We start from the raw sequence: 26563 nt of genomic DNA, 5'->3' as shown, positions 1-26563 counted from the left end.
ATTTCTGGCGTTTCCCAAATCGCTGCGTTTATTTTGTGTTCGTGGAGAACGTAGTTGTGGTGTTCAGATCACCATTCGTACAGAAAACGCACGACCAACCTGCAAAAAACGTACCGTATTTTCGGACTATATGCCGCACTTTTTTTCATAGTTTGGCAGGGGGTGCATCTTATACTCCAGGGCGACTAATATATGATTTTTTTATTCAAATATATAATTTTGCCACTAGAGGGCACTGCAGGCTAATCGAGCGGCAGAAAGAAAGTTAGGAGTGAGCGAAGCGGAGGTTACTTTTAGAAGAAAACAAAAAGCTAATCACGGGCTAAAAGCTAGATGGCCACATTTAGAGGAACGACTTTGCAAATGGGAGCTTGAAAAACATGCTGTTGGGAGAGGTTTGTCAACGGTGCAGTGGTATGCTCCTTATGCTTCAGTTATCTGAACTGTTTATGTGACGTTAACATACCAGACACCTCTTTAGTTCGTTGTATAATGTGTCACGCTAGCAAACCGTACGCCTATTCGGCCTGCTGTTTTTTCTCATTAGGCATTTTATGGCTGGTGCGTCTTATACTCCGGAGCGACTTATAGTCCAGAAAATACGGTACTGACCGTGGTGTACGTTGTGCGCACCAACGGCGCACGTTTGTCTCAGATTACCCGGTTACTTTGGGTATAGTCTATATGTTTCGTCTTTGGATACAGAGAAGGCGCCTGTTTGGGCAGTATGACACACTTTCCAGGAGTTGGCGAGAGAACGCCGCGGTGAGTACGCCCTGTCTGCCACCCTTTACTCTCTCCTCCCTCTCTGACACTGTCCTCTCCTCCCCTTCCCTTCCCTCTCCCCCTCGGCAAATTGCACTTTATACAAATGGCACCACTGAAGCTTTATATATATATCTCAGAGTTTTCGTGCGGTTGATGCACTCTCGCCAAACGGGCAACTCACGAACGACTTACACGACATGTATAGAGGACGTAGGAGATAAATGGAGGTGTGTTGGCCGCACTAATGGTGCGAGACACACATACGAAGTACTAAAGTGAAACCTACGGAAAAAGTTTCATATAAAACGTACGAAAGACAAACGCTGGCTGTACAGACGACGCACGAAGACGTACAGCGTTCTTGCAACCTGAACAAAACGTAAGCGCCTGTAGAGTTTATTTGACATGTCAAAGACCCTCTGCGGCGAGTCTACGGCTCGAAAATAAGCACGTCACTCGCTCTGTCTCAGTGCGGTTCTTGCGTTTCTTGCATGTAGACCGGCCGTAGGAGCCCGTAAATCATTCATACACCAATGTACGCAGACACTCCAGGCAAGTTGTCTTATACAGTAGTCTTAAGAGTACAAAACAGTTTAAACAGTCTGAATAAAGCATAAAATAAGACCTTTTAGATCAGTGGTTCTCAACTGGTGGGTCACGGGACCGCCTATTTCAGAGAACAATTCAATCTAAATGAATCAATTAAAAAGATACCACAGTCTGTTCAAGTGACTGGCACAGAGTTGTTGGTTAGTAATTTCATATTTATAGGTTTACATAATGCTTAAATCAACAATATCTGGAGGGAAAATATAGTATTTCACATTATTCGACACATTCATATCTCATGCCGGTCATGGCTTGTCATCATAGGGCGATGGTGGGTCCCGACGTTGAGAAACACAGTTACTGTATAGATAATTTCCCGGCCCGGCTCCTCACCTTGTACCGTAGATCCAGACAGTTGAGGGAGTCGGGCGCGTGTGGGTGGAAGGTCTCGGGCAAGTAGCGCAGCGCGAAGGTGAAGTTTGGGGCCAAAGGGCTGTCTCCGTGTAGACTGTACTGCAGCGCTTTGTTCAGGATGGAGTTCAGGACCAGAGGAGTGAGCAGCTCACCCGGAGTCTGACCACTGCCCAGCTGCAAAACAAGAAAATTATACAGGATTTCTCTATTAAAAGAGTTCTCTTAACAGCTATTGTTACTTCATGTCCTCTTTCACTGCATCCATACATTTCCTCCAGGCTTCCTTCAGCATCCTTCTACCCATATAAACTTTCTCAATCTGGACTAAATTTAAAACCATCTCAGCGTGTATCCAAACCGTAGATTGTATATGGTGCATAAATGAAACACAAAGTCCCACCTTTTCAAAGAGCCGGTCACTGAGGGACTGCGCGAACTCTCCATCCTCCATCAACAGGAAGTGACGCAGCGCCTCGAAATGCCTCTCCACTCCCAGCTCCACGAAGAAGTAATCCACCACCGCCTTGTTCACCAGAGACACGCTGGAGAGAGAGGAGGGGAGGCCATTACAAGGGACTCAGATGAAATTTTCTAGAGACTCAATACAAATTTTGTTTGAAACTGAATTATTTGAAGTATTTATTTCATGACATGCCACGTTAGAAAGTGTTTTATTGCATTTAAAAGACAGTTAACAGTTCAGGTGAAAGCCTCCCTTTTTTCCTGCACCTGCGAAGGACAGCAGGCCTATTTTTTCCCACCCTTTTTACTCTTTAATTAATAATAAATACAAACTGTGTGATACTTGCACATAATAATGACATCATACAGAGTAATCTTGCATTATTAAATGGATAATACGTTCATTATTATTTGTTTTCATTATTATTTTCTATGTGCAATAGGCTCTCGGCACGTGAGTGACACAAGACTCCGAGGTCGATCTCCAGAGGTCACAGTCTTTCTCTCACTATTTTCCAAATAAGGATTAGTGATGGCTTCCACAAATCAACAAAGAGTTCAAGAAATCATCACGGATGATGAGATTCTGATGGGAGGACACTGGCTACGTGTTAAAAACATAATGATATTGGATGTAAATACTAGATGCAGGAAACGTCTGTGTTCGTTGAGGGAGGACTTTTATATTCTTATAATTATTCTGTATTTATGTAGGTGGTCTCTTGAGACTCAGTGTCTCATTTGCAAGAGAGGCCTGTTAAAACACACAATGGAGATGACAGTCAACAATAAGGCAACAGTAAGATCATTAAAGCAACATTAACACAATACTTAACAGTAACATAATGTTGCTGATTCACCCTTTTTTGAGTCTACTTAGAATACTTATAAAACAAGAGCAGACACATGGAGGATACTCCTTTACATGGGATTTAAACTGATTGAAGGTCACAAGATTATCCACACTAAAAATCTTCTGTGCCCCATTCCAGACATTTGGTGCAAAGTATCAAAAGGCCTTCTTCCCCCATTCTGTCCGTCTTTACACATCAGAAAAGATGAAAAGATATCTGTTGATTATAAAGAATTTTAACTATATCTTCAAAAACAAAATTCTAGCAGCATTAGAAAATATTAATACATTATTCAGACAAAGGCAATAGGTTAATAAAATGTTCACAGAGCACTAATCGTTCTGATTTTTGTATAGCCTGTGTTTGAATGCCTGACATACGTTTTCTAAAGAATATAGTCAACATATGCTTTTTGCCTCTTCGAAAATAGTGATGAGTATAACCATCTGCAGCCATGTAGAGCTCTTGGTATTGCATCGTGTGATTGTCAGCCCTGGGTGATATGTATAAATAAAGAGCTCAGATTCAAAAGGGGAAATAGTTCATATTCATGTGAGAAAAGAAATGCAAAAGCAATTTCTCTGTTCACAAAAGCTAAAGTGCACAGTGTGCAAAGATACTGGAGGACTACACACCTGCCTCGAGTCCTGATGGGTGTTTCTTTTAGAGAAAGTGTTGAAGGTAATAGGAATTTAAATGATTTCAGCTCTGTACATTAGAGGCTGAAGTGCGGCTGAAGTGGCAGAAAAATGACAGGAGATCAGTGAAAGCCTGACACCGGCACTTTCTCTTAAAAGCTACATTTACTTTTGAGGATGGGACTGTGGTAAACACAATCTGTGGAGCAGCAGGAGCAGATTTCTAAAACGAATATAAACCAAAACTTTTCTCTGAGCCACAGACATTCACTGGGAAAAATGCTCTAACACCCAATTATTGATTAATCGTGATTCACTGGCCTTAAGTTACTGCGTATGAGTAAGATGACCTTGCATTGAAAAGGCCTTTATTTTTTATTTTTAAAATTGCTCCAACTTAGACGATATTGTTCAGTGTAGTTTATGTGTTCATTTTTCATTTCAAAATTCAGAACAATACAGTGTGGGAGCTCAAAAGGAGTAAGCTGAAGCAGGAAGCTTATCAGGCCTACCCCCATTCAGTGCAATATAGTTCTACATAACGATCATCCGCTATACATTATGTTGACTTTAGATGTAAACATTCCTTCCTGAGTTTATCAAACAATTAAATTAGCAACCTTAGAATCATTGCTCCGTATTTTGATTCATTAAAGCAGAGCAGTGGGAACTTATTTTGGTTAGGGAGTGCTCACTGCTGAGGGACAAGATTGCCCCCAATGTGCTTTTTTCTGATGTAATAATAATGCTTGCAATGCACAAACTATCCACCAGGGGGTGATGCAGCACCCACAGCACCCTGGGTTCCCACTGATTTGAATTAAAGTCAACTTTAATGGCCAAACAGAGAAATTGGTCATCTGGATTTGAACATTGATGTAATGGAACACCTGGACAGGAGCGCTGGACTAGGGTATACTGTACGGGTTAATATATGACACTAAAACATAGGGCTGGGACAATATTTCGCAGTACTTTTTGCAGCAATAACAAGTATCGGGACTTTATCATAGTATGGATACTTTCAGTACTTTAAGGAAATATGTTAAGTTGTGTTATGAATTGAAGTTAAAAGGATAAAAGTTATCCAGAGTGTTGCTGATCTCTGGAGTTCTTATATTTGAAGAGTTACGTGGTGCTAGGCTAGCACATTTCTATGGTATCAGCTACACTGCATTAAAAACAGTCTGACCCACTCCACAGAGCACCTGAGGCAAATCACTTTTAACACCAGACTAACCATATAAATGTGGTCGATAGAGTAATTTTAACCATTTTGCATTTAAAAGAACTTATATTTGAGCAGCATCAGCTTTGTGGTTGTATAAGCTATGGAGGAGTGATCTGCTAGAAAATAGTCCCTCAAAATGCGATCATTCATGTGATGCAAGGTCAGTTATATTCCAAAAATCGTTCTATCGACATTCTGGCGTTGTAAGTGATTTGCCTCAGGTGCACTGTGGAGCGGGTCAGACTGTTTTTAATGCAGTGTAGCTGATACCATAGAAATGCGCTAGCCTTGCACTAGCCTAGCGCCACGTAACTCTTCAAACATAAGAACTGCATGAATTACAAAAAAATATATATCTCCAGAAATCAGCAACACTCTGGATAACTAGGAAATGAGGCCCTATGTCAAAAATGTTGAAATATCCCTTTAATGTATCAAGCAGACATTTTTGCACAACCAGCTACAATGTGCAGATGCTATTCCTCAAAGCTTCTGATTTTATAAAACACTTCAACAAACAAAATATTAGTTTATCTTTTAGTTGACATTACACTATTTGCAATAAGCCTCGGTTTATATGATGATTTGTATTTGGAGGCATTTTATCTAGCACTCCTAAATTTTTTCAGGTACAGTTATACAGCACTTTGTTTACATCATGTTGTGGACACATGAATGTTTTCTACAGTCTCAAAGTCAAACAATGCCAATCTTTTGTTCTCAAACATCCAGAAAATGTTCTACTGGATGTTTCTGGATTATATTGGCTTTCTCCTGACATAATCACAGCTAGCTAGAAACACGTTCAGCCTTGATTTGAACATTTCTAAACAAAGACTGAGGCACTCCCTGGAAGAATAAAAAAAAACCTTTATTAATTCATGGCTATCATTAGAATCAGGGCATGTGCTGCTTCTTCTTCCATTTGAAAACACTGTCAGAAAAAAGGACTGCTGTACGTCTCTTGGAATACTCTGCCCAGTTTGTGTCCACCAAACCCTCCGGTGCCGATACTCACTGTGTGATGAGAGGCGCGGTGACGGAGTGTTTTATGAGCACAGGGAGGGACACCATCTCGCTGAGCTGCACCGAGGAGGAGTCGGGGGCCGGCTGCAGCCCGGAGTCCAGCGCCCAGGGGCCCCGCGTCACATGCTTCAGCAGCTGACACTCCGGAGACGAGGCTGAGCGGAGGAACAGGCAGGGACAGGTGTGAGGAGGGAAGAGCGGGCGCACAACAGGGGAGATAAACAATAAAGAACTGAGGGCCGAGAGCGAAAACAGCCAGCTTCCCAAACATGAATTATTAACAAGGTGTCTGAGGATCTTTATAAGTGAACTCCAACAAAGTGGCGATGAAGGTAACTTGGTGTTGCAGAATAAATGAGCCAAGGAAGACACAACTTGAACATTTTTGGTCCTTATGCAGTGAGACGATATGTACACACAGTGCATGCCGCATGACCTTAACTTTTTCCACTGGCCGTAAATAAAGCAGCACTAAGTAACTCGTGCCCCTAGAGGCCATAAGCGCCACTGCGGGTGTCGTAGCTTGTTTTTTTTACTCATTAATTGTCCGTGAGAGTAAATACTACACTGACAAAAAAGACAAAGGGAGAGAGGGAGATTGTACATCCAATTACACAATGGGGATAACTTTATTCACTCAAACTTGGCTGTAAATATTGTTTAAGGGACGCTAACCTGCAGCTAGCTTTGCCCGTTAGCCTGTAAGCTTCTTCTTCGTGATTCCATTAGTGTGTATTGGTGACGTCGACCCGGAGGCAGGAAAGCTGCAATTGTGGTTTTCAGGCCAGAGACACCAGGGGGAGATGAAAGACCCCCCAATCATCCCATTAACACTTGTATTACCCCCAGATGGACTACGCAAAGGATTCATTAAGGTAAACAAGTAACTTAGTACTGCTTTGAATGTCCTTAGGCAAGAAAAGCCAGAATTACATCAGGTTGTACGCAGACTCACCTTCTTACATATTTTCCGTCCTCTAGTCATGCTGCATTACTTTACAGCCCAACAAAAGTGAAAAGGTATAGAATAAAATCAGTACTAAATAAATCAAGCTTGTTGAATTGTTGAATTCAAAGGGATGTTTTTTATCCCAGAATTGCATTCGCAGTCCTCAACATCGACAATATTTGAAAATCTCAACAAAACATAATATTTTTCCTTAAGCTGGATAGTCTTGTACCAGTTGATATTGGTAACATTGAAATATCATACGTTGGATTTTCTTTTGGGAATGAATGAGGGACTTTATTTGTATAGCGCCTTTCACAGACATGGCCACGAAGCGCTTTATTTGGGACAATTTAACTTTCAATCCATTTTCACTCCATTCTCGGTGGTGGTAAGCTTTGTATATGTATCTTCAGTGTCCCCTGGGGGAGACTGACAGAAGCGCTGTCACAATTGAACGCAACTATTTATTGGTTTATTTGGTTGGGACAGTGCACGTTATTGAACGTACATAGATCTCATGCATTTAAACAGGTCACACCGGATTCTCGGCTTATCTAATTTCCATCCGTTGTCCCCCATGCACTCTCTCAAACACACTCTCATTCATTCTGGCCTATTGTACATGTTTTAGTGGTAGGAGTACCCAGAGGAAACCTGCGCAGACATGGGGAGAACTTGCAAACTCCACACAGAAAGGCCCCGTCCAGGTGGGAATCAAACCCAGGACCTTTTTGCTGAGCGCTAACTGCTGTACGAATGTTATTCATTAAGTCTGTAATGCTGCATTTATATGATCCATTTTGCAGTAATAATAAACCCAATATTAAACAAAAAGAAAGAAAATCTCTACTGCAAATGTAAAAGTCCATCTCGTCAATGTCTTAATCCAAACTGCTTTTGTTTTCTTCTTCAGTGAAAAGATCGCAACTTTTAAAACAAACCGGGTAATTTTGTACATACAGTACATCATTACTCCATTTAAATCTTCGACTAAATTACGTCTGAGTGCCTTTGCAGTGCCCATTAAGTAATTTCTGCTAATGACCTGCCCGCTTTAATGCAGTAATGATTAAATCTGAGCTTTTATCATGTCACTGCTTAAAACAAATGACTTCAAACATCAAACTACAACATTACTGCGGAGCTTGTTTTGAATCCATTTCTAAAACATCAGTGAATTACATGGCAGTGGACTTTATTCTTTCTTTCTTGACCTATATACGAGAAATGGCATTAATCTTGAGAGCGTCCTGTCCATACAAACCCAAGTTGTAGCAGTCGTCGTATTGCTCCGCCTGGTACTGCGAGGAGAGTGCAGAGAGGTACTGCTGCTCGGACATCTCTCCAGGGGACAGACCGAACACCGACCCCCATCCCGCCACCTGCTCCCCTGCGCCGCTGCCTGACTGAGAGGCTGAGAGAGGAGCAGACGAGAACGTTATGTACAACAGAGAACAACAGAAAACTATCTGTACAACATTGTTTCACGGTAACTACTACAAGAGGAAAGGATTCAGGTTTTATAAGTTTGAAGGAACGGTGTAAACTGCAGACAAATCCTAAATCAGTTGTGTTAACTCTGGCAAATTTCTGGATGTATTAACAGTTACAGTGGGAGGAAAAAGTCTGTGAACCCTTTGAAATTTCTCATTTCTGCATAAATTGGCCATAAAATGTGGTCTGATCTTTATTTAAATCACAAGAATGAGTGAACAGCGTCTGCTTAAAGGGATATTTCAGGATTTTTGACATAGGGCCTCATTTCCTAGTTATCCAGAGTGTTGTTGATTTATGGAGATATTTTTTTTTGTAATCATGCAGTTCTTATATTTGAAGAGTTACGTGGCGCTAGGCTAGTGCTAGGCTAAAACATTTTTACAGTAACAGCTAGCATTAAAAACAGTCTGACCCGCTCCACAGTGCACCTGAGGCAAATCACTTATAACGCCAGACTAACCATATAAATGTCTGTGTCAACAGAATAATTTACCCATTTTGCATTTAAAATAACTTATATTTGAGCAGCATCAGCTTCGTGGTTGTATAAGCTACGCAGCGGCGGAGTGATCTGCTAGGAAATAGTACCTCAAAATGCATGTGATCCAAGGTCATTTATATTCCAAAAATTATTCATTGCCTCAGGTGCACTGTGGAGCGGGTCAGACTGTTATTAATGCAGGCTAGCTGATACCGTATAAATACGCTAGCCTTGCACTAGCCTAGCGCCACGAAACTCTTCAAATAAAAGGACTGCATGAATTACAAAAAAAAATATCTCCAGAAATCAACAACACTCTGGAAAACTAGGAAATGAGGCCCTATGTCAAAAATCCTGAAATATCCCTTTAAACTAATACCACCCAAACAATTACATGTTATCATATTTGTATTGGCAAAAACATGTAAACATTCACAGGACAGTGAGAAAAAAGGGACTGAACCCTAGGATGAAATAATTGGTTGACCCTCTTTTGGCAGCAATAGCTTCGTTTCCTGTAGTTCCAGATTAAAACATGCACGATCAGGATGAATCTTGGACCATTCCTTGCTACAAAACTGTTTCTTGAGGTCATGCCACAGCATCTCATTTGGGTTTAGGTCAGGGCTTTGACTGGGGCATTCCATTGCAGACACCGTTTAGTCTTTCTCTACTCATTCTTTGATTTCAATAAAAGATCAGACCACATTTTAAGACCTATTTAGGCAGAAATGTAAAAAAATCTAAAGGGTTCACAGACTTTTTTCCTCCCACTGTAGGTGTATATGTGTGGAGGAAAAGGCCAAATTACTCTCTCAACTTGTTTAGGCATGGGACTGGCACACAAAAGTAAACTGTCCATGCTTAAAGGAATAGCCCAATGTTTTTCCATACTGTACTAATGTTCTTACCTGAGCTTAGACGAGTTGATGTGTACCTGTCTGGTCTTTGTACGTGCGTGGAAGTGCGTGGTAGCTTCCAACTTCACCCCTGTTTGGAGCTATAGGAATATGTTGGGAGAGGCCAAATGCTAACAACATCTTTGGTTGTTTTGCGTGACTGAGGGCTCGCACAAAGACCAGACAGGTACGCATCAACTCGTCTAAGCTCAGGTAAGAACATATGTCAGTATGTAAAAACGGTGGCCTGTTCCTTTAATAAAATGCATTCACACGAAAGCAAAGCCAATACATTGCTGGAAGTTACCTTTAATTTCTCCACTCTCGTTGCCCTTCACGACACATCCAACAGCAAGAGAAGAGTCTGACGAGTGTCCATAGGCACTGCCCAGGAGTGGGCTTTGAACTGGAACGATTTTAGACACAACACAACCGATGCCTAAACTTGAGTCAGATGAATGTCCGTAGGCACTGCCGGGTAAAGGGGATTGTTTAGGCCCCTGTCCTGTTACTAGGCACCCTGTTCCTAAAGTTGAATCCGAAGAGTGTCCGAAAGTACTTCCTGGTAGAGGAGATAGCGTCGTTTCTTGGTTGGACACGACACAACCAATGCCTAAACTTGAGTCAGATGAATGTCCGTAGGCACTGCCAGGTAAAGGGGATTGTTTAGGCTCCTGTCCTGTTACTAGGCACCCTGTTCCTAAAGTTGAATCCGAAGAGTGTCCGAAAGTACTTCCTGGTAGAGGAGATAGCGTCGTTTCTTGGTTGGACACGACACAACCAATGCCTAAATTTGAGTCAGATGAATGTCCGTAGGCACTGCCGGGTAAAGGGGATTGTTTAGGTTCCTGTCCTGTTACTACGCACCCTGTTCCTAAAGTTGAATCCGAAGAGTGTCCGAAAGTACTTCCTGGTAGAGGAGATAGCGTTGTTTCTTGGTTGGACACGACACAACCAATGCCTAAATTTGAGTCAGATGAATGTCCGTAGGCACTGCCAGGTAAAGGGGAATGCATAGGCTCCTGTCCTGTTACTACGCACCCTGTTCCTAAGGTTGAATCCGAAGAGTGTCCGAAATCACTCCCAGGTAGAGACGATAAAACTGGCTCGCCTCCGGACATCGTGCATCCCGTTTGGAGCAAGCTATCCGAAGCGTGTCCGTGCTTGCTCCATCTCGGCCTCGCTTGCGCTACGTTAGACACAAACTCACCGACTTTGAGATCAGCGTCCGATGAGTGGCCGTGGACGTTAGCGGCGGGGAGAGGCGAGACAAAATCGGAAACGTTTTCACCGACTTTTATCCGCGAATCCGAAGCATGGCCGTAAACGCTCGGCGAAGGCAGAGCGGCGTCCACATCTGAAACGAGCTCACCGACCTTGATGTGCGCGTCGGAAGCGTGTCCGTGGATGTTGTGTGTTGGGAGCGGAGAGACGAAATCTGAAACGTTTTCTCCGACTTTGATGCGAGAATCGGACGAATGCCCGTGGACGTTTTGGGACGGCAGAGACGGGGCAACCTCTGACGCAAAATCGCCCAATTTAAGATTAGAGTCCGAGGCGTGGCCGTGAATGTTTGGCGACTGGAGAGGCGCAGTAATGTCCGAAACGTTTTGGCCGACTTTAATGTGCGAATCAGATGAATGTCCAAAGGAGCTTGGACAAAGCAACAAGTCATCTACATTGGAAGACATCCCCCCAATTGCACTTGAGATTGGAGCAGGGCTTCCAGACAGATTTATAAGTGTATGATCCCCTGATTCTTTTGTCTTTGCTACGTCTACATCTTGTTTCGGTGATTCTTTTTGTCTTGCATCTGAAAATGACACGTTCATATCTATCAAATCTTGGGAAATGTCCTCCACATTTTCACTTTCAGGGATAACTTTGCTTTCCTCTGGTACCAATTGTCCAAGAGGGACTTGCTCAAACGGACTAGCTTCAGGAAGAGCCTCTTGCGCCGAAGGTACATTCTCCCCAATGTGAACATGGGAGAAAGATGGGTGGCTTTTGGCGTGTTCTGGTTCAGTTCCTGGTCCAGTGTTGGGTCGTTGGACGCTCATACCCTCCAGAGGACTGAAGGGAGCGCTAAAGTCATAGTCCACCAATGGGACGGTAGGGCATGTTTGTGTCAAGTCTGAGTCGATATCTTGTAAAGCGGCGTCCACTTTAGTGCTGTCGGGATTGGGAGGTTTAGGGAGAAAGTCATTTATATCGATGTCCTCAGAGATTAGGTCGGGCTCGGTTGGAGGTGTAGAGGTGACTGGAGGTGAGGTCATTTCTGTTTGAGGGACTGGGTCAGATTTGAGGGTTTCTTCATTTTGCTCGATGGGAAAGCCTTCAGGAGGAGATTCCTGAAATAAGGCAGATCTTTAGACATAAAAACAGCTCATTGGGCCTCACAAACAAATAGTAATGAATTTTATAAGACAGGACCAGGTGAAAGGGTGTGAGGAGCGGGCAAAACATTCAGCTAATTGAACCCACAAAACTGATATTGAAATAGTGGCTTAAAGGGGCTGGAAGCAAGTTCGCCATTTTATACTCACTACTGCCACCTCAGGCCATATGTGTAACTGCACCTTCTATATTAAGCTCGTGCATGACGGCAATTCGGGCCGAAGTGACACATTTTTGAGTGACCGTACAGGATTTTAGAGGCAGTTGTGGTGAACAGGTCTGAGCTCATTCTACACATTAGGACATGGCTGGAACATGTAGGGGGAGGAAAATACTTAATTTTAACATTTTTAAACTCCTTATAGTCCCTTTAACTCGACTACAAGGTGTGTGAATAAGGGTATTGTTTATTTTAATTCTACTGGTCAAATGATTAAATTAAGGCTTTATTTATCATTACTAATAAGGATGGATGGATGGACACTTCTAAAAACACTTCTAACAACATATTTTAAGTCTTATATCATCTTAAAGGCTTTTAAATGAATTTAGGTCTTTGGTACTCTTTGTAGTATAACTTAAAATAAAGTACATGTGTCTAGAAAATAGTGCCAAAACATAAAATATAGTCATATGAAATGACCCTGCTGTGAAAAATGAAAAGGGTGTTCAAAATGGCATTTACAACAATGAGAAGAGTTTGATGGTGTTTGTTGAAGCTGTCCGGCTTAGTCTGTATGACGTATATCGGAGTATGGAGGGACACAGACTAGAGATGCAGGATTATTGATACATGTGCACGTCAGTATATATTTAAGGTGTATTTTGGTGAGGATAGAACAATGTAATATGATAAAAAAAAATGAAAAAAATAATATAAAAAGTACAGGTCGACCGATATGAGTTTTTCTAAGTCCGACGCAGATTAGGGGGGATTTTTATTATTGGCCGATGGTTTTGACTGATATTTTTGGCCGAATATAATCCTGTGAATGATGCTTCAAAACTGTAATATGTATCAGTGTGGAACTGTGACAGCATAGGTCACTTTATTTAGAGGCATGGGACTGATTTATTCACATTTATGTTTGGTAGGTACTTCAGAGGGAGCTTGTTTTAAAGACGGAGATCAGCAGGTTTCAAAACTAAAAAGTCTCTATCTCTTATGGTTTCCGAAATAATTATTATGGGTGACTGGTTCCTTACTGTAAAGCGCTTTGGCCCTGATAAAGGCAGTAGAGCGATATATAAGTTGAGTCCATTTACCATTATTATTAGCAAAAGTCTTCAAAAATAAATTAATTAATTAACTAACAAACTTAATTACGTGCGTAATTCAGAAGAGGTTTTCCCTTACCTCTGCAGGCTGTGCTGCTGCTGGTTGCTGTTGGGCTGATGCCGAGGGTAAAGGTGGAAACAGATCAGAGGGAGGTTTCTTTTGGCCAGGGGGATATTTGTCCAGGATGCTCTAAACATATCATAGATAAAAACAATTCAGCTTTCTTCTTCATAATGCCTGTGTCACATTTATATAGTACTTTTAATGAAACAGCTTTACATTCAGTCAGTGCACATTTGGTACATGTTGTGACTACAGCTGCTCTTGGGCTGTGTGACAAAGTGTTATTTAACGCATACACCAGGATTATACTTGGATTAAACTTGATTTAAACGATGTATAAATCACAATCTGGACTAAAATCCAAGGGTAAACCTGGACAGAATGCACACAAAAATAACTGTCATATAAGGAGAGGAGTGGGAAACAGAAGCTTCTTGGATGACTGGCAGAACATCTTAAATTCTTGACAACTCGTGAATGACTTAGAGCTTACGCACAAACAGTACATTTAGACATTTTGCACCTGTATCTGTAGCTTGTCTTGTGTTAAAAACTGGCAGCGAGCTTCATCGAGTCTCATCCGCTGCACCCTCCACAGCGCCCTCCTCTCCCTCAGCGCTGCCTCTGCTGACAGACGGCTGTACTGCGCGATCAGCTCCTTCCTGCAAAACCAGGAGACAAATTAGCAGCTGTCAAAAGTGTCGGTTGATGTGATACTTCTCACATGGGATAAAAAGTGAGTAAGTATTCTAATACAGTATTTAGCAGATTGTCAAATGTAAATTCTTATGTACATTTTGATGGAAAACGTAGACCACTATCAAGGCCCTGGTCTGGCAGTAGTGTCTTATAGAAACGATAAAACAAAGAGATATAACAGCGATATTACAAATTCATTGACTGTCTTGTATAGATAGTCTAGCGCAGCGGTGCCCAAACCTTTGGTCTCCAAGGGCCAAAGTGAAAAAGTGCCTGTGGGTCGCAGGCCAAACAAGGCGATGTAAAGCGTGAAACAGATATAACTAAAGAAATAATTGTTTTGTTTTTTTTGTATACATTTGAGATTTGCATTTGATTCTATCTAATCACACGCCTAATTTTAGTCAAACAAAATCAACAATTGTAGTAATATAGTGCAAAACACCAGGATCTACTGCACCTACAGTGACTTTACCTCATTCATTTAACTCAAATAAAATGCCACATTAGATCATTTTGAAAGTGTCAGTTCAGCATCAATTCTTTTATAAGTCAAGTTTTAACATGTACCTTTTCAACAACCTTTGTAATAAAAGTTGGAAAGGAGTGAAACAGCGCCCCCAATTTCACGCTGGCGTCCAAAACGTGTACTGCATCCATATTTACTATTGAGAATGAATGGGAGAGAGGTAGTAATAACCAGATGCGAAAAAAAAGTAGGTCACTCTCTGGCGGGCCAATGGAATTGTTATACTTTGGCACCCCTGTTCTAGCGGCTGCTGTACATATGTCTGACAGAACACTGTTCTGCAGCTGGTGTCCTATGGAGACCCGCTGCATGTCGAGTAAAGTTGGATAGTGCTTCTGCACATGCTTAAAACTATTCATCCATTTTCCTTGTTCCATCCAGTTGAGCAGCCTTTTGTGCTCATATAATTGCTTATTAAAGTAGGTTACCTTGCTTGTCAAATTAAAGGGATATTTCAGGATTTTTGAAATAGTGCCTCATTTCCTAGTTATCCAGAGTGTAGTTGATTTCTGGAGATTTTTTTTTTTTTTTGTAGTTTATGCAGTGCTTATATTTGAAGAGTTCAGTGGCGCTAGGCTAGTGCCTGTCTATGGCAACAGCTAGCCTGCATTAAAAACAGTCTGACCCGCTCCACAGTGCACCTGAGGCAAATCACTTATAACGCCAGACTAACCATATAAATATTTTGACTATTTTGCATTTAAAAATACTTATATTTGAGCAGCATCAGCTTCGTGGTTGTATGAGCTACGCAGTAGGGGAGTGATCTGCTAGAAAATAGTCCCTCAAAATGCGATCATTCATGTTATGCATGGTCAGTTATATTCCAAAAATTATTCTATCGACACAGACATTTATATTGTTAGTCTGGTGTTATAAGTGATTTGCCTCAGGTGCACTGTGGAGCGGGTCAGACTGTTTATAATGCAGGCTAGCTGTTGCCATAGACAGGCACTAGCCTAGCGCCACTTAACTCTTCAAATATAAGAATTGCATGAATTACAAAAAAAAATATCTCCAGAAATCAACAACACTCTGGATAACTAGGAAATGAGGCCCTATGTCAAAAATCCTGAAATATCCCTTTAAGATACTAATTTCATAATGAAAGTGAAATATGCTGATCATTCATAAGACATTTGTATACTATGCAGCCCTACACAGAGAGTAAATACAAAGTAAACGTAGTAAACATATTTTATTGTTTTTAATGTGTTTGTAAATTGTTGTTTTTTACAATTATTATTATTAATTTTATCTCTTAAACTTTTTTTTACTGTATCTTATTCATGTGTTTTAATTATTTAACGTTTTTTTAGTTGATTGGTTGGTTTGGCTTTACTGGATTTTATGGTTTACTCCTATATACTGACGATCTTTGGAAACGCTTATTTATAAAATGCGCCATGTAAACAAAGTGGATTGGATAGTCACATTTGTACCTGGCTTGTTGCTCTAGTTGTTCCTCTAGAGCTTGTAGTCTCGTCTCTCGGTCTCTCAGCTCTCGGGCAAAACTAAAATCATCATCCTCCTGCTTCTTCTTGGCCACATTTCGCCACTGACAACGACAAATAATAAAGTTATTAAAAAAGAGGCAACAAAGTGTTTAGTTCTTGCTTCGACTTTATTGCACTTGACACTATTTTAGGACACACTGTTCTTTTTAAAGGGGCTAGATGCAAGTTCGCCATTTTATACTCACTACTGCCACCTCAAGTCATACGTGTAACTGCACCTTCTATATTAAGCTCGTGCATGACGCCAATACGGACCCGAAGTAACAGCTTTTTGAGTGACTGGGCTCATTCTACACATTAGGACAAGGCTGGAACAAGTAGGGGGAGGGAAATACATTATTATTGACATTTTTAAACTCTGTATAGTCCCTTTAATACAGCAACATATATCAAAAAGTTGAGATTTAGGCATAAAAGGTATTGCTAGGACAGGTCCAGCTGACTGAATAGCAGCGTCCAACTCCATTTGCAAACTCCAGCTCCCTCAAGGACACCGAGCTCTGCCCCAAACCCACCCAATGTTTGTATAAATTGTTTACATATTGAGATTTTGTTCAATACGCTCACTATTTGTACAGAGGGCTTGAGTGTGAGTTCGATTCTTGGTATTTTTCCCAGTGGATGACTTGACAATAGGGCTAACTTTAAGCATCGAATCTTTTATTATGTCCTTTCATAGCTGGGGAGGGGTGCAAACTGTCAAATAGAAATGCAGAAGAAGTGCTGCTCAATGTAACAAAATAAATGAAAATCCAAATGATTGTAAGGACCAAACAACCAAATCATTGCATTGTGTGTAACGATAGACAAATGCATACAAGCTTGTGTACAAATGCGGCGAGCGGTTTGGTGATTTCTTCTCTGATGTAAACATGGCCCTTCTGTGGTCTCTCAGCGCGTGATCCTACCTCCTGCTCCTGCTCCAAGTGTAGCTTCAGCTCCTCAAAGCGCTCCCTCTTTTTGGCCTCCTCCGCCAGACGCTGTGACACCTGGCGCCCTGCAGGAGGCAACGGAGAGAGAGCAGTCAGAGCAAACCCCCCCCACGTCAAAAGGAAAACAATGTACATGCGCGGAAAAACGGCCGGCCATCTGCTCGGGAAGCTCAGGCTGGGATTTGACGACGTGCGACCATCCGCCGCATCAGGCTGCACATCCAAATACGTGGAGTGTGCTTAACTGTACAACTAATGATTAAATGGAGCCTCTTTAAAGTATTTCTCAGTGCGTTTGCCCTGGTGGGTTTCAAAAGAGGAGAGAAAATACTGTGTACAGTGTGAAGCAGCGTGACTTGTATTTAAAGAGGGATCATTTGCGAAAAGCTAGCTAAACTTTGACATCCGTAAATACTTTAGCACTGTGACTGAAACACAAACTTTCTATCTTTCTATGTATCTCTATGAGTCAGAAAAATCAATGCATGGTTTCACTTGCACAGCTGGCTTAAGCAAGCAGGAGTGCACAGACGGCCGAGACTATCCTAATTACCAAGCTATTCCCAGACCAGCCATGATAGTAGTAGTCATGATACTAACAATTTCTATACGGAAAATAATACTTGATTCTCGATACAGATTTCGATACCATGGCAAAAATCTAAATCTCCTGTTAAGTATACTGTACATTCACTTCAATGATCACTTCAGACCTTGCCTTCCGATTAATAGCCTGCACTGTTGTATCTACATTGCAGAACACTCAATATATTTGTTTATTTGGTTTTACCATGTTCTTCAAAATCATTGTAATAAATGTAATTAAATGCTTTGCACCATAATATTAATAATGCATTGGTTTTACATAGTGCTTTTTCGACACACAAAGGTGCTTTACATTGCATTATTCATTCACTCCATACTTGGTGGTGGTAAGCTACTATTGTAGCCACAGCTGCCCTGGGGTAGACTGAAGGACTCGAGGCTACCAGTCTGTGCCATAAGCCCCTCCGCCCACCGCCAACCACGAGTCACTACATTCACCCAGGCCTGGTGTTCCCAAACGGTCTCCCTCCAAGTACTGACCAGGCCCCGCCTGCTTAGCTTAGTCTGACGGGATCGGGCAGAGCAAAGGCGGTTTGGTTTTCAGCTGTAATATTCATCGTCAAATGATGAAATTATGCTTGGCTATATAAATAATATAAACAGCATCGACTGTGCTGGATTTGGCCCATAACCATCATTTTAAAATACAGCCCGTTTCTGCCCGTTTCTTTTTTTAAAGCACCAAATAATCTTAAAACTTGTCTTTAAAATGCCTCCAAATATATGCCCCGCTCTGGGAGCAGAGGAGGAGGAGGAGGAGGAGGAGGAGAGACTGCTCTGATGCTGCCGGAGGAAAAGACAGAAACTATCGATACCTGCTCAAATGAATATCCAGCTTCAAAACTACTTTTAGTATCAAGGAGTCCCTATAGGAGACCCTATACGATAGTCTCTCCATCATGCCCCCAGTCTTAAGAACGGCAATTTAAGTTACTTATTCTTCTATCTTCTAAGTGTGTACACAAATCTTATATCTGTAATCATTCATATATATATATATATATATATGGCTCCAAGATTGTTTTAAGTGTATTATTGTGACAACACACTTTCCCTTGTGAATCAATATCAATACAATTCTCTTTTGGGATACTCCATTTGAAAATATCATATAGTCCTGTCCATCTGAGAGAAGATCATCCTCCTAACACCCATTATAATCTGTACACGGCACGAATAACAACTAAAGATTCACTCTTGTGCAGTCATTGGCTGACGTTATGTCGGAGCAGAAAATGTGAAACTAACCGCGTATGTTCTCCAGAGTTTTGGCGGTGCATTCGCGGACCTGGTTGATGAGTTCTTGGCGAGCTCGTTCTGTTCTCAGCGCCTAAAACAAGGAAGGAACCAGAAAACATCGTTAGCAAAGACGGCATCACCACCTGCCTCTGCGCCCGCTCTGCACTGCCAACAGCTGAACCGCACACTGTCCTTATTCATTTACTTCCAACGAACTCCCTGCATCGCTTTCAAAGGGATTCCCATGACGGCAGGTCTTCCAATGACTCATCCTGATTAAAGACTGGTCGAGTCCAAGTTTAGCCTTGGTTAAGGTCTAGTTTTTAAGTGGACTGGTCAGGCCCATGTTCAATATTGTATCCTTAGTTTAGACAAACCCTGGCGTGACTATGTCCAGTCGTAGCAATTGACTCTGTGCATTAAGCTAACGGTAACCTCGCCGCCCAAGAAACGACTTCCGGTTTTGCTAGCACGGCAAAATAAAAGCACCGTCTCATTCATTAGTTCGTTCAGCAGTTCATTAGTTCAACTTTTTTATGTCGGACTATTAACAGACAAAACACAAGCAACATCTCAACTGAAAGAAAGTTATGTTTGATTTGGCTTGACCTTTCTCTGCAGCCTGTACTATCTCTCCCCTTACTCTTCTGGTGAAGTTGCTACGATGATAAAAGCCTTGGGATGTTCATTTTTTGCCCCTTTGCCCCATGGATCAGTGCTAGCATGGAACTTTGTATGTTGGTATCTTGTTGTTTTTGTACAACAGGTCAAATGCTAACGTTAGCGCTGCTGCTAGCTATGTCTAAACTTTAAAGAGTAACTAAACACCAAATCCACTTTTTTTTGCTGATAAACGGTCTAAATGGTTGTTGAATAGAGTTAGCTACATGTCCCAGTCAATATGTTGACATTTGGTGCAAACTTGTTCAAAATCTCACTTTTGTGTCTAAAACCGCATGGTTCGCGCCCCCTACTGGTTTCACGCAGCAACTACATTTGATATTTTGTGGTTGGAGGAGAGTGTGTCCACGGCGTCCACAAAACGTCATCAGTTCTGCCCATGGATCTATTATGTTCTGCCTCTGTGCCTCTGTGGCCCCGCCCACACACGCCTACGCCTCCGTCACGCAGCAACCAGGACACGCGTCGCGCAGTCAAACCAGTAGATGGCGCCCCTGCGATGCTCACACTTCGGCTGAGGTGGTGTAGAGGAATAAATCCCTTAGAAAAGCTACTGTGCGATGCTCTCTCTCTGTTCGCAGTCACTGACAGCGAGCGAGTAGATCTTTTTTTTTTTTTAGTAAGATAGTTGCTACTAGTGATGCGCGGGTTGCGGGTTCCACCGTCGTCTTTACAGCAGGTTTTTGGCGTAAATATATGTCGGATTTTCATAAAACAAGCAGCGTTTTGCAGCTTGTGATCCAGAGAACGCTTTTGTGGAGCTCATGTCTCCTATTTTCCACCGTATGTGCGGCTGTGTGTGACTTCGCGTTAGGCCTATCTCTGCTCTCTTCCTCTCTCCCTCTTGCCCAGCGCTCTTCGGAGGGAGAGAAAGCGAGAGCGCGCGTGATGACACGCCGGTGCTGTTCATACGGATCATATCTGTAACGCGTAATATTTAATGGTTGCGGCCGGGGTGGGTTGTAAAAATAGAACAACGTTGCAGGGCGGGCTGGGTCGGGTTAGAACCTGCTCCAAATGCGGGACCCGCGGGTTGAAAAAAAACCCTGACCCGCATCACTAGTTGCTACATCAAGCAATCACAAGTCATGAGAGTGCACCAACTCTCCTACGAAAAAATAAACCTTGCGCACAGTGGTGACACCGGTAACAGCAGCCTGTCAGATCAAGGGGCTTGGTCTGAGACTGTCAACAGAGCAGACCCCGCCCACACACTCACCCCCCTCGTCTCCCCCAAAGCCTCCGAGACCACCCCTTTCTCAGCACTTTTTGACTTGTGTTTGTGGGTGGGGAAAGTCTCTGCCACGCCCGTTTAGTTGCACTTTAAGCTGTTGCTGCTGGTTTATTTGTGCGTCTTTCTAATTATTAAAGTGCTTATCGGTGCAAACCTGGTCTGACTGGTCCTTATCTTAAACATGCTGCTTAGCTTCACCTCTTTTTATTATTGTCACTGGATAAAGTGAGAGCGGACATGTGTATCGATAGTTACAGTAGCACTTAAAATGTGTGTATTTGATTATATTCTTTTGTAGCAAGTACCTGCTGAACTAATGAATGAGACGAGCTGTGTGCTTTTATTCTGACGTGCTAGAATGGAACTGGAAGTTACTTCTTGGGCGGCGTTGTGACCGTTAGCTCTAGTGCACAGAGTCAATTAGGGCTACTCAATAAATCAACAAAATTATGGATATTGTAGTTTGCAAACTTCCGTCACAGAAAGAAGATCTAAGGTTTGATTCTAAGACAGGGGTGTCAAACTCATTTTGGGTCGCGGGCCGAAATTAAGCTCCCACGGCGGGTCGGGGGCCGCATGTAATATTGAAAATTTTCCCAATAAAATAATAATAATAAGCTGTGATTTGGTCAAAGTCCCAACTTAACTGTAGCTTCATTAAATACACTTGTACACTTACACTTATATTGCACTTTATAAGCCTGTGTCACAAGTTCCTCAAAGTACTACATAGTAGTCATTATTCGTTCACTCCAAACTCGGTGGTGGTAAGCTGTTATTGAAGCCACAGCCGCCCTGGAGCAGACTGTCCATTTACCACGTGGCTATATAATGTGTTGTTCATATCCTGGGCTCTTATTATGTCAGTGCCCTCTGCTGGACATGTGTGGAACTCTTTCCGTTTTTTTTATTTAATGCCCCCTAGTGGCGAGAATGAGCATTCTGGTTATTCTGTAAAAAATCATAACTCCGCACAGGAATGGGCTACAGACTTACTTTTGCTTTTTGACATACTCTGGAATGTATGCTCTACGGGGCAGGGGCCGGATTAAATCATCTCTGATCCGGCCCGCGGGCCATATGTTTGACACCCCTGTTCCAAGACCATTCCATACAGGTCTTTTTGTGTGGAATCTGCATGCTCGCCCTGTGTCTGTATAAAAAAAACACGTACAAGAGCCAGAACACCCCTGGAAAAGTGATTCTGAAATCTCCTTGAGACTCTCCTGGCTAAAAAAAACAGTTTGAATCCTTGGATCAAAGATGCGTAACTGTTCAGTCCTTGATTGCTCTTGTTTTTGTTTTGGTTTATTGATTATATTATACACCGACTCATTAAAAAGTTGGTTTAGTCCACGGCTTAACTTGAGTGGAGTCGAGTTCTCTCCTCATTCCACAGAGCTCTATAAATACATCTCTCCATGTGTGCGTTTGATTACCTGCTCCTCTCTGCTGACGGCACTGTGCTTGGCGATCCGCTCCATGCGTCCGCGGTACACAGCACAGTCCTTCTCAATCTCCTCCACCTCCCGCAGCGAGAAAGTGACAGCGATGCGAGGCACGGGCAGCTCGGACCAGCAGATGTAGTGCTGAGAAGAAAACAAACATGCATCTTTTTTACTCTGTCAATTCAGCAGAGCCACACCTACACACGCTGCAATCCTTATAGTTAGTTTAGGGACAATAGAGACTTAAACTACAAGAAACTGAATTCCAATTAGTTGCATAACGTTTTTTTTTAGATGCGTAACATTTTGGGAGACAAATGAACACGGAGATGAAACAGCGGGAGAACTGGCACTCTGTCAACTGCTTGATCTCACAACCTCATTACTGTATAAGAGCAGAGCACTATAGCCTGCTTACTTCATTTTTTTTTTATTATTGGGCAAAAGCCAAGCTGATACAACATTTGCATTCCCCGTCGGCCTAGCGGTATCAATATCCATGAAAACACAATAGTTTGCAAAATCACTGAGATCTGACTGACATTTATGCATAATGTTTGCTAACACAGCTTAAACAGAAACGCATGGTAACTAAAAAGCGAGCCAAAGTTTATTTTTATATTTTGTATATTTAACATAAATTCTTTAAAGGGACTATACAGAGTTTAAAAATGTTAAAATTATGTATTTCCTCCCCCTACATGTTCTAGCAATGTCCTAATGTGTAGAATGAGCCCAGACCTATTCACCACGACTGCCTCTAAAATCCTGGACTGTCACTCAGAAAGGTGTCACTTCAGGTCCAAACTGACTCTGTGCATAACTTCAAATCATAACAACGCCGCCCAAGAAGTGACTTCCTGTTTTGATCCAGCATGCCAAAATAAAAGCACACAGCTCGTCTCATTGATAGTTCGGCAGGCACTTGCAACATTACAAGAATATCATTAAATAGGCCTACAAGAGTGTTTAAGTGTTTTGTCTGTTAATAGTTTGAGAAAAAAAAGGATCCGCACAACTGTATAGCTCCCAAAAAGTATGAATTACTTACACCAGATGTATGTTTCGGGCATTGTCTGAGGAAGGGCCAATGCCTGAAACGTTACTAATGAATAAGCTGTGTGCTTTTATTTTGGTGTGCTGGATCCAAAGAGGAAGTCACTTCTTGGGCAGCGTTGTTATGATTTGAAGTTATGCACAGAGTCAATTGTCGTCATGCACGAGCTTAATATAGAAGGTGTAGCTACACGTATGACCTGAGGTGGCAGTAGTGAGTATAAAATGGCCAACTTGCATCTAGTATAAAAGTATAAAAAGTATAGCAGTAATCAGTCAAGCACTTAGGAAATACCTTTTTTTTCTTATAATGTCCAGGCCTACACAGAAAGATGGCCAAAAATCACGCACACACATTAAATTCGGAATTAGCCATTTGAGAGCTGTCGTTCCCAACATTGAGACCACAACCAGGCGGTGGACAGTTCTGTACCACAAACCATTACTGGGAAGCATGTGCCCAGTCCGCAATGATCCTGATCTGGAGTGTGATCAACAAAATGGTCGCAACCTCGAGCTTAAAGTGGACATACAGTAATATGCAAAATCAACTTTCTTGAGGTTTAAACCATGTTTTAATTTTCCCTCGTCAAAGACAGACCTGGGATAGTATTTCACAACATTCCCGCAGCTTCTTCTTCTACAGCGTCAGTGCCTCGTTCTGTACTTCCTGATTACAATTGTGTCATTGTTCAAACTCAAAAACTCAGGAGGAGCCCCAGTCAAGATTTTCACCAGCTATTGCCTTCATTTCACTGTTGCTATTTAATTCTCACAGACAATTTTCTAATTATAAAACGCAAAATATCAAAGCAGAGGCAATAAAAATAAAAAATATTTTAATCCATTTTTAAGCTCCATATGCATGACATGTCCACTTTAATACGGTATGTCACGTCTGGCTTCTGCCCCTGGCTTTCATCGGACCGGCACCACCAGGAGCGCCTGATCCCTCCTCTACGCATTCTCAAACTCATCTCCAAAACTCTCCATTGCGCAACAGCCTCACAACATTTCCATCCTTTCACGCACTCACAGGAAAAAGGTTAGGTTGCTCTAGGGTAATCAGATAAATGCTACTTTGGGAAGAAGGTGACCCATAATTCTCACTGGATAACTATTCCACCTGATGTCAACTACAGATGCACTTAACCTAAACCAATTTTACTGTACAAATCCTGAGGAAATTCAAGATCAATATGCCGTCTCTAGTCACTGGTGTCCTGTGCCATCAAGGAGCTGAATAAGTTGTAACCCCTAATGTCGCTCGGTCTGTTCTGTTCCTTTTCTTTTGCTGCTGCTGTGTCTGCAGTGAACTGATTTTATAATTAATGTATTATGTATTTTTATCATATTTGCTGGGCAAATGTATTTCAATGTGTGAGCAAGCCAAAGGGAAATTTCTGCCATCATTGTGCATGGTAGACAATAAGTTTTTCTATTCTTATTCTATTCATTGTATAAGTTGTCAAATGAAATGTGCCATGAGGTTATTAGTACAGAAAAAATACTTTTGTAAAATAACTCCAAAAATAAGAGGCTGCGTGAAATGGAAAAAGGCGCTGCTGGTTTATATTGATAATAAACTTTGCAGAAGGTGCCGACATTGACCTTAGAGCCAAATGAAAAGTTATGAACTTATAACAACAGCTGAAAGTACCACAGGGCAGTGGCTATCTGACTGCAACACGGGGCCCACGCCTAGATTGTCTTACATGAATGCATTAAATAATGCGTTTCATAAGAGGGATAGAAATTGCAGATGGTTACATAAGGGAGCTGCTATCCAAACCTGTGGGCAGCAGATCTTCAGCAGGTTGATGGTTTTCCCGCAAACATAAACATCATTGGCAATGTGTCTCAGAAAAATGGGGACGCAATCTTCGACGTCCTTGGAGATCAGTGTGTAGCCCTGGACCCAGAAGTTTTTATCTGTGGAAAGTTAAGAGACAGAAGTTACAGAATACAGTAGAAATTCTCAAACGGTGTGATAGCATACACATTTGGGTGAAGCTCAAAATTCAGCATTCACACAGATTCTGTGCCCCGGAAGCGGCGGACAGTGGCACAAACCCACGCCTGTGTTTTGCAGGACTTGGTTTTCGCTTTGTTTAGACAGTGATCACGCATCTGGTTGTGCGGGTGGAGCCGTGATGTCCTCTTTTAAATTGTGGGCGTGCGGAGGCTGCTATGTGTCCCATGGACAGCAAAGAAAATAAATCAATGGGTACTGAACGAAATACAAGCAACAACATCTATGATGAACATAAGAGGAACAGACTTTCTTTGGACATGTGATCAGAGCAGACAGCAGCTTGGGCAGCAGCTTGGTTGGACGACCTCTTTAACCCAGTGGAAGACACTTTTAAAAACAAATTCATTCAAGCTCGCTTTTGACTCCTCCTGACATTGTTATTATGACTTATTACCGCATTTTCCATTATTTTTCATAGTTTGGCAGGATGTGCGTCTTATACTCCGGAGCGACTAATATGTGGACTTTTTTTTTTAAATTCAATTATATAATTTTGCCACAGAGGGCACTGCAAGCTAATCGAGCAGCAGAAAGAAAGCTAGGAGTGAGCGAGAAGCGGAGATTACTTTTAGAAGAAAACAAAACAAAGCTAATCACGGGCTAAAAGCTCGAGCCACAGCAAGAGGGACGACTTCGCAAATGAGAGCTTGAAAAACATGCTGGTGGGAGAGGTTTGTCAACGGTGCAGTGGTATGTTCCTTGTGCTTCAGTTATCTGAACTGTTTATGTGATGTTAACATAACAGACACCTCTTTAGTTCGTTGTGTAATGTGTCACGTTAGCAAACCGTACGCCTATTCAGCCTGTTGTTTTTATCACAGGCATTTTATGGCTGGTGCGACTTATACTTCAGGGCGACTTATTGTCCAGAAAATACGGTAATATGTTCGTTTTTTGTTTTTAACCTTTTTCTTGGGATTAGTAATTGCCTGGCCTTAGCCATCCGTAAACTCCGGTCAATTATCATCTCCCTACATGTACGTCTGGGCTTGATCTCAGTGGCTGCGTTACATCGGTTGACTTTCGGGGCTTGTAGGTGACGTCAAGCATTTGTTCCGATTTGCTGGTTGTAGTTTG

General features: G+C 42.0%; 1 protein-coding gene across 1 annotated transcript in view; it reads right to left on the bottom strand.

The window, feature by feature from the left end:
* tubgcp6 (tubulin gamma complex component 6) overlaps window positions 1–26563 on the bottom strand; it is a 55667-nt gene that overhangs the window by 10895 nt on the left and 18209 nt on the right. Inside the window, exons 9-20 of the mRNA XM_079567074.1 lie at window positions 25244–25383; window positions 22387–22536; window positions 19042–19123; window positions 17164–17252; window positions 16181–16296; window positions 14034–14172; window positions 13526–13636; window positions 10079–12122; window positions 8159–8308; window positions 5935–6097; window positions 2132–2273; window positions 1711–1905 (exon numbers count right to left, since the gene is read on the bottom strand). Of these exons, the coding sequence (XP_079423200.1) occupies window positions 1711–1905; window positions 2132–2273; window positions 5935–6097; window positions 8159–8308; window positions 10079–12122; window positions 13526–13636; window positions 14034–14172; window positions 16181–16296; window positions 17164–17252; window positions 19042–19123; window positions 22387–22536; window positions 25244–25383 (3521 nt within the window). The remainder of the gene's footprint in view (window positions 1–1710; window positions 1906–2131; window positions 2274–5934; window positions 6098–8158; window positions 8309–10078; window positions 12123–13525; window positions 13637–14033; window positions 14173–16180; window positions 16297–17163; window positions 17253–19041; window positions 19124–22386; window positions 22537–25243; window positions 25384–26563) is intronic.

The sequence above is a fragment of the Gobius niger genome (assembly GCF_951799975.1).
Source record: "Gobius niger genome assembly, chromosome: 12".
In the NCBI taxonomy this organism is placed as follows: Eukaryota; Metazoa; Chordata; class Actinopteri; order Gobiiformes; family Gobiidae; genus Gobius; species Gobius niger.
This window is presented reverse-complemented; position numbering and strand designations above follow the sequence as displayed.